At 38.8% G+C, this 11,672-nt stretch overlaps 1 protein-coding gene across 3 annotated transcripts in view; it reads right to left on the bottom strand.

The window, feature by feature from the left end:
* Positions 1-1,086: 1,086 nt before the first annotated feature.
* LOC101487535 (inter-alpha-trypsin inhibitor heavy chain H3) overlaps positions 1,087-11,672 on the bottom strand; it is a 28,644-nt gene continuing 18,058 nt past the window's right edge. Inside the window, exons 13-21 of one of the 3 annotated variants that reach the window (XM_024802468.2) lie at positions 10,256-10,488; positions 8,470-8,526; positions 8,051-8,107; positions 6,900-6,971; positions 6,391-6,498; positions 6,087-6,255; positions 4,959-5,107; positions 1,949-2,033; positions 1,087-1,849 (exon numbers count right to left, since the gene is read on the bottom strand). In XM_024802468.2, coding sequence (XP_024658236.1) covers positions 1,735-1,849; positions 1,949-2,033; positions 4,959-5,107; positions 6,087-6,255; positions 6,391-6,498; positions 6,900-6,971; positions 8,051-8,107; positions 8,470-8,526; positions 10,256-10,488 — 1,045 coding nt within the window. In that variant the 3' untranslated portion in view covers positions 1,087-1,734. The remainder of the gene's footprint in view (positions 1,850-1,948; positions 2,034-4,958; positions 5,108-6,086; positions 6,256-6,390; positions 6,499-6,899; positions 6,972-8,050; positions 8,108-8,469; positions 8,527-10,255; positions 10,489-11,672) is intronic. The other 2 variants (XM_076884045.1, XM_076884046.1) reach the window with 2 other exon arrangements.

Genomic DNA, 11,672 nt, shown 5'->3' with positions numbered 1-11,672 from the left:
GTTTGAGTGAAAATGTATATTTCTTGCACTCTCTGGTCAACTGACTCAGTGAATCTAATGACTCAAAAAACCCGATTCACTTTGGTGAGTGACTCATTAAAACTTGATTCAGTAAAAAAGAATCAAATTTACCATCACTAATTGGAATCCCGACTTCTCTGACAAGGCTAACCAGAATGCCGTTTACTTGATTGTGACATTATTCCCAGGTCCGTGTTCTGCTTTTCTGACCTCTTTTTTTCATATTGAGATTTTGAACCAACATTTGGACTCATCACTTCATACCATATCATTTTCTCACTGATTTTCAGTCCACTTCTTATGTAATTTGGCATGACTGAACCTTTTCTTTCTCTTTCCATGTCGCACAAATGGCTTCTTGACAGCCACCCTTCCACTGAGACCGTTTCTGATGAGGCTTTAGTGAACAGGGCCAGATGCAGCTCTTCAGGACATGACTTTCCGATAGTGTTCATCTGCTGTAGATAGTCGTTTTAGGCCTGCCATTTCATCTTTGTCCACTATTTGTTGTGTTTCCCCCAGTGCTTTTAAGGACACACTGCACTCATATGCATTTTCAGCTAATAGCTCTTTGGTTGGTGGAAAAATACTTTTTCCCACCTGTCACATTGTTATCATTGGCACCTTTTATAGATTCAACTAAAGAAATTGGCTGAAGTTATGTGTTTGTGCCACATGCTACTAGAAAGAAAGGTATTACAATTTACGAATGGGTTCTAAACTGTTTCATTGTTTGAGCTAGGTGCCTCCTTATGCAGGAATAGGTCAGTGTTAAGTGGCTATAGAAAAACATAATGCAAAGAAATGCTATATATATAATATGTAGCATTTCCTTGCAAATACTCAAGTAATACTGGACGTAAATGAGCGAAAAGGGAGCCAATGTCCAAATGAAAACTTCAAAGAAACAAGGGTGGCTCAAGACTTTTGCACAGCAGCATAACCATTGCATTTGACCTACTTCCTCCTAGTGGTTCATGGGAGGCATGTTTTGAATTTCTTGTACATCAACCTCCCCAGCAGGAGGGGCTTACAGCTGTTGTACAGAAGAGCTCGCAAACAAGGTTAGGGAATAGTTTGGATTCTTTATTCATTCGCTTGATATCCATTCCATAAACTGTTCTGAGGAAGTCATGAAATTATGCAAGAAAAATAACAGCATTATATTTGTCAGAGATCCTTGAATCAAGTCAGCCTCATTACATGTCATTTGCAGTTTGAGGCTAAAGACAAAACAGAAGAGATGTTTTAAAAAGTTTCCTCTCTCAATGTTCTGGTACTTAACCAGGATTCAGAAATATTTGAAATTGTTATTTATAAGCAAACCTTCTACAATCCAACTCTCTTCCAGATCAGCCAGCAAAGCTGATTAACATTTAGCTATAACAATATGATTACTGTAGTTAAAATTTACAAAAATTTACATTTTTCAACGTATTTAAAAAATAAAGGTGTAGAAGTATGCCTATTATTGTCATCTCAACTGCATTTGTGTCATTTTGGACGCTATGTTAATGGCAGATGGTGGTAATCATAAATCCTGATTTATGTATGTTATTTTTAATTGGTAATGCTGTCTGACACTAGATCCACATTCACAGTTATATTTCTACATGTTGGAAACAGATGGAAAGAAAGTTTCCACAATATATGTTTTTGCCTTGTTTTCCTTTTAAATTAAAGATTTTTCAAATAAATCAACATATTTGCCAGTTAAAGCTGTGTAATGACAAACTGGAACAGTGGTCTCTGCAGGGCAGAGTCAGCAGACATGAGCCAACAGTTCATTGAGACAGGAGAAGCAAAGCTGTAGTCAACAACCATCTCCCTACAAAAGAAAGAATAAAGAGATCATTAATCTTTGTAGAAATGGCTGGATTCTAAAGCAAAACAAAAACATAAATACAAAAAAGAAAAGAAAATATACCCAGTAACGTCTGCCTCCTGATTTTTGATCTTTAGTTTTCTGACAGGAGCTTGCTGTACCTCCTCATAAACTGCAGCCTCTACAGCTGAAAAGAGAGAGTGAGACAAGAGCTAAGATTGAAAACCAATGCAGCAAGGACACACACGCGTGCAAAAACACTAGTGATGGGATTTCCAGCTCTTTTTAGAGAACGGGCTCTTTCGGTTTGGCTCACTAAAAAGAGCCGGCTCTTTAGGTTGTTTTGTTGCTTTAATTAATTATTAACAGCAATATAAAACTATGCACAAAAGGAATTAATAATGTAAAAAAAAACAAAAAAACGGGGTTTTGTTTATATATGTTTATTAGGGGTGCAACGATACACAAAATTCACGGTTCGGTTCGATACTTTGGTGTCACGGTTAGATATTTTTTCAATACAAAAAAAATGTTCATGCCTTTTTAATTTGTCATTTATTAAAATTATAAATATATATTTTAACTCAAAAGTACAGTTTTTAAATTTAACCCTAACCCTTGTGCGTGTTTTTTATTTTGACAGCGAATGCGCACCTGCGGACCACTTATGTGCAGCCCTGGTTATTTAGCTCGTCATATTGCAGCAACAGAAATTCTTTTGTCCATGAAACCATAAAGCTGCACTTTATTTTTGCCTTATAGTCTGATTTGTCATAACTTTTCCGTTTTGTGGTAAGCTTTTCTTTGGCTGTCACTTCTTCACCCTGACCCGTCTTATTTGGCTCAGCAGAACTAAAATATATATCCTGCTGCTTTTACACACGGACTCGCATAACGCTCAGCGATTCTCTGCGCGATCAACCTCTCACATGTTTAAGCTTGCTGCAGGAGATTTCACTTGTCATGTTTGCATAGTAAGCTAACGATTGATAAGACGATGTCAGAGGAATTTGTGCACAAATTATGATCACTCACAGATCAGTGCTGTCGCTCTCTATACACAGTTTGCACGATTGCAAAGTGAAAGCAAAAAACAAGCGCAAATTCAAACGCGATTTCAATATGTCACATATTGACAGTGGCTCACCGATGCCAATGACATAATTACCCAGCTACATTTCCGAAAGAATGCAAAAGCATTCACATATATTTTTCCTTCCTGCGATAGGCCGACGGGCAGGGCAGAGATAGATTTTGGTAGTCCGACTGGAAAAATCGCTAGCCCCGGGACGTCGGGCTAGCGATATTGCGAGCCCTGTATCTGATTGAGGAATCACTCATCTTTGGAAAAGAGAGTTTATTACAGAGAAATGGCTCTTTCCAAAATAAAAGCTATACTATACGCTTCTTCTGGGCTATATTCTCAGCAGCATATTAAACATATCAGGTCCCCATAAGTTGAATCATGTGCTAACGGCTGTCTAAACGACTTGGCTAAAGTTTGTAGCATGCTTGCTTGTTGTTGTTGTCTGCTTCCACTTGTCTTTGCACTAGGATGATGTCGGAGTAAATGTGCAGTCATATTCGTTGTGTTCCCACTAGTGCTTTCAGGTTAATCTCGTTGAAATGACGTTAACGCCACAACACGGCAAATCTCCGTTAACGAGCTACCCCTGATCGCCCCGTGCATGGGGCTAGACGGCCAACACGTTAACGAGCTAACTGCGCTAACACACTAGCTCCCACCCATGTAATTGAGCATTGCGTGGCACATCCAACATACTGTTTTACTTTAGTCCATGACGCGCTTACCTTCAGGGTCATACGTCACATGAAAACCAAAATAATTCCAAACGCCACATCTGAATGAGGGTGGGGGAGGTTCAATTTGCCATGTTGCCAGGAGAGCTTAACTTCTGTCTTGCTAGCTTGCCCTGCGCTCTTCCTTCTGACTATCCTGTCTGTGTTGAGCGCTCAGTGGATCTGCGCTCGGCAGTGCAGCCTAGGCGGAGTAGTCGAACGCAGATTCACTGAGCGCTCAACACAGACAGCATCGTCAGAAGGAAAGTTGATAAAATAAATTACAAATTTTGTATTGTTCGATACATATGCGTACCGAACCGAAAGCACGGTATCGAACGGTTCAATATCGATACGAATATCGTTGCACCCCTAATGTTTATATATAAATATATACTTTGGCCAAAGCACGTACAAACTCCAAAACACATTTCTAGCATTAGCTGAACTTCCAAAACAGAGCTACCCTAGATCACTTAAATTACACAATTGAAAGCATATGTGTATTGTTTGTGTATTTATACACAAGCACCCATATATATTCAAATAATTTAAACAAAAAGGTTCATTTACCTGTTACTACCACACACCAAATCCGGTCGTTGGTACTTCCTGGCTTGTGTAGCCACTAGGTAACAAAAGCTCAACACTGCGCCTAGCATCCTGGAGCACTTCTGTTGTGTTTGTACGTGTTTTGGAGTTTTTACGTGTTTTGGAGTTTGTACGTGTTTCGTCTCTAGGGGCCACTGTAAGTATACTTTTATTTATTCACGCCACACAAAATGTAATAAATAAATCATATAATACAAAAAACAACTATTTACATTTCAACTTTTAACTATTTAAATTTTCAGCTTTTTCCTTTTAAACAAATTTAAAGTGAAACAACACAAAACACTGCAAATCACAACACAATTAAATATACACATGAAAAAAATATGAAAACAAAAAGAAGATGCACATTCTTTGTCATATAGGTCTGCATGAATAAACTTTCTGAATCCTTTATCATCCGCAACTGAAAATAGTTGTGGATGATTACTCTACCTTTCTAATGTGACGTTGTTGTCCCTGGCTCTCTTTCCCTCCCACTCTGTTCCTGTGCTACTGCAGTGTAACTACCGTCTCTCCCCCCTCTCCCCAGTGCAAGCACAGGGCTCGCGTGCAGAGTGAAGCGGGAAAAAAATGCGAGAGAGGGTGAGAGAAAGAAAAAAAAGAAAAGAAACTTGCGTTGTTCACTTCAAAGAGGCGGCTCTAAGAGCCGTTTCGTTCGCAACCTACAGATCACAAACACACACAGCTTTTCACTCACCTAAAAGTCCTTCAGCATTGTTGTCCGAGGGACGCCGTCTTAAAACTGGCCAAAATAATTTTTGGCCATTCTTCTCATGAACTATGATGACCATTCGCATGTCTCCAGTGGCAACGTCTATTTCGTTGTTGCGCACAATCACTGTCACACTGGAAAAACATGGAGTTACTCAACTTTTTAAAAAAAAACGTAACGGTTCAAGGCACCTGCACAGATCATGCTACTTGGATGAATTTAGCCTGCTCTGATTAAACAGCAGTGTAGTGCATAAAGTACAGAGCCTTTAATGTTAGCATATTTTGTAAAAATGAATTTATGACAGTCAATTCATGACAAACTCTACTTAATGTCTGCCCCTGCCATTTTCATTCTTCAGTCCATGGCTTGAACAAATAATTATTTCCACCCATCCATGCATTTTCTTCCACTTTCTTCCTAGGAACTAGGAGCTGGAGCCTATCCTTGAAAGTTGGGGTACACCCTGGACAGGTCCTCAATCTGACACAGTGCTGGCTTGGTTTCTAATAAGTAAACATAAGTCTATAAGTAAATGTAAATCTATGGACTGCAGCCTACCTCAGCATAAAAAGTAAAAATCTGTATGCACTCGTCTGCCTGTATTCTCGTGCATTTGGGCTTTACTCAAATCCACTCATGTGAGAAACAATCATGTTCCTGCTTTCGCTTTCCTTTTCTGAGCCAGCTAATCTCTGTTCTGTGTGTTTTAAATCTCACAGCCTCTTATCATTTTGCTCCTTCATGTGACCCACCTCTTCCAATTGCTTTACCTCATCCACCATTCGCATGTACCCTCCTAACATTGACTCTGATCTGTTACACTATGTCTAATCACCAAATAGCTTATAATTCATACTCTTTACTTCAATGAATTGCCAGTGCTTTCAAATGATCTGTCCTTACTGAAATCACATCTCATCTGCTCAATAATCAACACAAAATAAAAAACAAACTTTTTAGGGGTTTCAGCCTCAGAGATGTCAGCTAACATATATAGGTGCTGAGAGAGACAGTCTTCTCATGTAAATCTTGGTAACACAGGTGAATAAGGTCACACATCTGTGCTTAAAGCTGAGAGCACGAGTCTCGACCATGATAATACAACATCACCTTCCAGCTGTAATGCGATCCTGTCCAGTGTAATATGTCACTGTCTGTCCATCTCGTACAGTGACCCAGTTGGTGTCGATCTCAACATGTTGGCTGTCTTTGACGTGTATGAAAATTCTGCTGAAGCCTCCATTTGTAACTGAATCAAGCTCACCATTTACAGACAGTTCTAGAAGAAAAGAGAAATGCTCATCTTATACCACAAACTGGAGTTTTCATATGAAAATAACAATGAGAAAGAAGAGTAACAGTTTTTATTACACTGAAAAGAAATATTAGGATGGAAAAAGCTAACACTACTGACCCCTGCTGGGATAGTGAAGAAGTTTAAGGCGGACAGGTCCACTGACATCAAAGCATAGTGGAACAGTCTGGTTCTCAGCTTTTAGCAAAAACCTGTGGAGTACAGGAACTAGAGATACAGAGGTACACAGTGTTAGAACATTTTTAGTGAAATTAAATATTCACCCCAGGTTTTCTACCCAAAATGTGCTTTATAACCCCTGAGCCAGGAATCCAAAAAATACACAATTGTTCATACATACTATGCAGAGCCTGATTTATATAACATATTATTCTTACAATTTTGTTTGCTTTTCTTTTTGTTTTATGGTTAATGAAGAGATTTGAAAAACAGCCCATGTTTGGAGTTTCCTTCCAGAAAAAAAGTATGTAATTTGCTGCATATCTGAGTACATCATGGGTTGTTTGGAACTTGCAATACAAAAAAAGCAAACAAACAAAAGAAACCAAACCAAAACAATTACTATTTTTTTTTTTATCAACCTGAATGACATCAAGGCAATACAATACCATCAGTGGATTCCAGAGTAGTAGTATCACGTGAAAGATGAACAACAGCAGGTTGGACATCAGGGAGAACAACTGTAAATACATTTAATCACATACACTAATATTTTAAGTCTTTATGTTGCATATTGAGTTTATAAACACATCCTGATACTAACCACTGCTTTAAATAAATAAATAAAGACACGTATATATTGAGTCTCACAACTCAGTGTCAGTCTGTAAACATAGTTTGTACATAAATTCTAATTTTTGCACTTCAACTTGTTAGAAATGTTGTTGACAAACATTATCAAAGACAGCTCCTACACTGGTTTTGACCTGTTCAACCTGCTTCACTCAGGGAAACACTACAGATGCAGCGTAAATAGTTTCTTCCAAAAAGCCATAACCACGCTGCACTGACAATACAATACCACCTCCCAATCCAAGGACTACCCTCTACACCCAGACTACACTCTTTACCATCACTACTGTGTAATATTTAATTAATTTAATACTGTTCATATGTATATAGTGCTGCAAAACGGTGCCCCCCTCCCCGTTTCTTTTCCTACATGTCTGCACTGAGAAGGAGATGCTCTGTATCTCATTGTGCATGTGTACAGTGACAATAAAAAGCATTGTATTCTATTCTATTACCCCACAAATGCAAAACCTGATAGTACATATGAATTCATATAAAAGCTTTGAATGCTTCACTAGAAGAACAGATGTTAGGAAACCCAGTAAAATTACGCATTAAAACTGTGCACACAGGTTTTTTGGGTAATTACCAATACTGTTAATCTAAAAATAAACAGTAACATATAAGAAGGAAATATCTGTTTTTATTATATACTTTTGTATGTTTTTGTAAGAGTACATTTGAAAATTCAGGGATAATATTAATGATTATATTTTAGCATTAACAATATGCTTAGGCTGCTGCCCCCGCGACCCGGCCCCGGACAAAGCGGATGAAAATGGATGGATGGATGGCATTAACAATATGATTTTGATTAAATAGCTTGTATATACTGTTGGATTAATTATTCCACCCCCCCCCCAAAAAAAAAAAATACAAAATTGGTAGTTACCAATACTGTTAATCTAAAGCAGCAGATGCATAAACCTTGCATTGGGTGATCTAATAAATTTGTTAAGCACTTCACCTGCTCCAGGATGTCCACTCTCTCCTCTCTCTCCTCTGGGGGTGTGCTGTTGCATGACTAAAAAGAAACAGTAACATATAAGAAGGAAATATCTGTTTTTATTATATACTTTTGTATGTTTTTGTAAGAGTACATTTGAAAATTCAGGGATAATATTAATGATTATATTTTAGCATTAACAATATGCTTAGGCTGCTGCCCCCGCGACCCGGCCCCGGACAAAGCGGATGAAAATGGATGGATGGATGGCATTAACAATATGATTTTGATTAAATAGCTTGTATATACTGTTGGAGTAATTATTCCACCCCCCCAAAAAAAAAAAATACAAAATTGGTAGTTACCAATACTGTTAATCTAAAGCAGCAGATGCATAAACCTTGCATTGGGTGATCTAATAAATTTGTTAAGCACTTCACCTGCTCCAGAATGTCCAATCTTTCCTCTCTCTCCTCTGGGGGTGTGCTGTTGCATGACTAAAAAGAAACAGTAACATATAAGAAGGAAATATCTGTTTTTATTATATACTTTTGTATGTTTTTGTAAGAGTACATTTGAAAATTCAGGGATAATATTAATGATTATATTTTAGCATTGACAATATGATTTTAATTAAACAGCTTGCACATACTGGTGTATTAATTATTCCAATAAACAGATTTGTTTTGGTAGTTACCAATACTGTTAATTTTATGGTAGCAATTACATGAACCTTGCATCAGGTGATGGTCTATTACATTTGTTAAGCACTGTACCTCGACCAGAGAATCCTTTTTCAGGTGAATTCTGTACATTACGTGACTTAAATAAGAATAGACAATCGGACTTCTACCGGATTGCAGAAGTTGGAACAGTTTGTTGCCAGGATGGGACGGGTCCTTCAGTATCTGCGCTGCTCTAGTCCGTCATCTCCTGGTTGCATTTATACCCTAGTGGAGGTCCCTTAAGAGGACTATTAATCATGTGACTCATCACATGAGCCAAAGTGTGAAAAAGGCATGGGTCATTATCACAAGAGGTTTTTGGGTTAAACCACTGTGGGACCTTGCTTCACCTGATGCTAGATGTAAGTGGGGCGTGAGCTGGGAAGGGATCTCAAAGCTGGTTTGTAGGTGGCAGACAGTTGGTGTTGTAAGCAACCCCCTCTGTTCAAAGATGGTCATTTACAGTAGACATAAATAGCTTCTTTTACTCCTCTTTCAGATTATCTGTCTTCGGTTTCCAAAATGTGAACATTGCCATCCTTGACAGAGTGACCTTTGACCTTTAGATCCAGTTGTACAGCCAAGTCTTGTCCCGTCAAGATGGCTCTTCTATGTCATGTGTTTATAGTATGGCTGTTTGGATTCTGTGATGTAGAGGTGTGGCTGGGTCTGAAGTGGACTGGGATGTCATGCTTGGTGAAAATTCTCATTTGGTTCTAGAACTCAATACGTTTCTCAGATGAAAGGTGAAACATCTTCAAGAAACTTAAAGAAGTCCATTAACTTAGATTCCAAGCTCCTTAGACTACCATGACCTGGATGGCTGAGAACCTACCCCATTAGCCTTTTGCAGGTAGTTGTAAAAATTTACCATAGTCTCCGATAGTATTACAGGTACATTATCCCATTAATAAACTGAAAAAAATAAATAAAAACATTCTGAAAGGTCTTCAATTTAGAAGTATCCTTAGAGGTTTTAAGGTTCTAAGCCTGATCAGAAATGGCCCCAGTGGAAGGGTGGCTGTTTTATGAAAGGGAAACAGAGAGGCACACAACCATTCACACTGACATTCACACCTATGGACAGTTTAAGTTTAAAATAATCAGTTAATCCAACCCTGCCAACTGCATGTCCTTGGACTGTGGGAGGAACCTGGAGAGGACTAGGGCTGCCACAAACGATTATTTTGATAATCGACTAGTCACCAATTATTTTTTCGATTAGTCGACTAATCAGATCATACATCCATTGGACATAAAACGTACAGCTTATTGCACCAGCATGCATCTGCTCTTATATAACTATCATTAGCTTACAGCTTTAAATGTTTAAGGTATGTGCTAAATAAAAATAAAGACAAGATGATAGTCAGGGCATGGTAGTTTGATGCATATGTTTTTTTTCCCCCCTTAACTTGACAATGACATTAGTCTGGGGGCTAAAAGTAGAGATTATGAAACATTTCATTTATTTCAGTCTTTTTGTGTTTGTGATACTCACCAGATGAACGGCGACTACTAGGAGCCAAATATTGTCTTGAAGAGGACTTCCCTACAAGGGGCTGCCATCTCTGTGGTGTTTCACCTTCCTTTGGTTTATGAAGCACATCTGTGTTCTCTCCTGGAGGCTTTGTGACCACCATAGATGTGAGAGGAGTCACAAAACTGTACTTCAGTGACAGCTCCAAAGCCTCCTTCTTTACTTTCTCTTTCTCCGGTCCAGATAACTGAAGTCTGTGTCACAATATATTAAATAAATATGATGGTTGACTTACAAGTGGAATATGATTAAATCATTTGTTTTTTAATTGATCAATTGAATTTGAAAATATCCCCAGCTAGTCTTTACTGCTGTCACTGCTGTATGGGACACATCTTTCAGAATCCTGAAAGATAATGCTCATTAAAAACATAGTATATTATTTGATCTATTTTACCTATCTGCTGCAAGATAAACTGGAGAACTGATATCAGAACAGTTGTGGCACCAATGGGTTCAGGGATTGTTTTGAACTCATTGGTGCTGCTTTGGCTTTCATTATAGATCGTTAACATGTGGTTGTTGTTGTTGTTGTTTTTTTTACAAAATTAACACTCAGTTGGCTGAGGGTTTGTTTGTATCCAGTATCGATCTTAGGCTAGACCACCATGCTAACCAAGTCTACCACAGATATGAATGAGAGAGATAAATATAAAGCCATACTGGTTTGGACATTGCCTGGATTAACAAGGTCAATGTCAGGTGTTCAGGAATTAGGGCACCCTGGTGAAAAGTGTTCTACTGGAACAAGACGGTATCGTTCAGTGTGAGGGCAACTGACCAGAAAGATAGGATCATGGCAAAGCTGGAAACCTGAATCCTCCATAGTCGGTTACCAACACTACGTGAAGTACCCTTAGAACATCTACTAGATTGTGCAAGTGCAGTGCTATGGACAATACCTACCGCAACCATTACTAAGACTAACCACCTGACTTACACTACGGCAGCAGTGATCAGTGAGATGCTTGGCTATAAGTTGAACAGCCACAAGGAGAGGTACCCTCCATAGTGAAGGAGATTAGAAGTCAAGATCAAGGTAGCATGGACGGAGGTTAGCCAACTATCGGATCTGCCATAAGGTGCAATGAAGAAGGTGCCTAAGAAGTACAGCAAGCTGTCCATACCTGAGGCCTTGGAGACTGCCAAGCAAAGACTCACAGCCTTGGCCATCTGCTTGAAGACATACACCAGAGACATAGAAGGCAGGAGAATAAACCAGCTGTTCTCGACAGAACCAGCCAAAGGGTACTCTCAGTGGCAGTGCAACAATATGAGAACAGCAACACCAAGGCTGGTGTTACGGTGTTAAGTAAGAGTGGGCCAGCTAACAAGGCAAATGCAGTTACGGTTTTAAGATCTAGGCCTAAACTGTGTT

This window comes from Maylandia zebra, linkage group LG5, assembly GCF_041146795.1.
Source record: "Maylandia zebra isolate NMK-2024a linkage group LG5, Mzebra_GT3a, whole genome shotgun sequence".
Taxonomy (NCBI): Eukaryota; Metazoa; Chordata; class Actinopteri; order Cichliformes; family Cichlidae; genus Maylandia; species Maylandia zebra.
The sequence above is the reverse complement of the archived record's forward strand: the minus strand, read 5'-3'. Positions and strand labels throughout refer to the sequence as shown.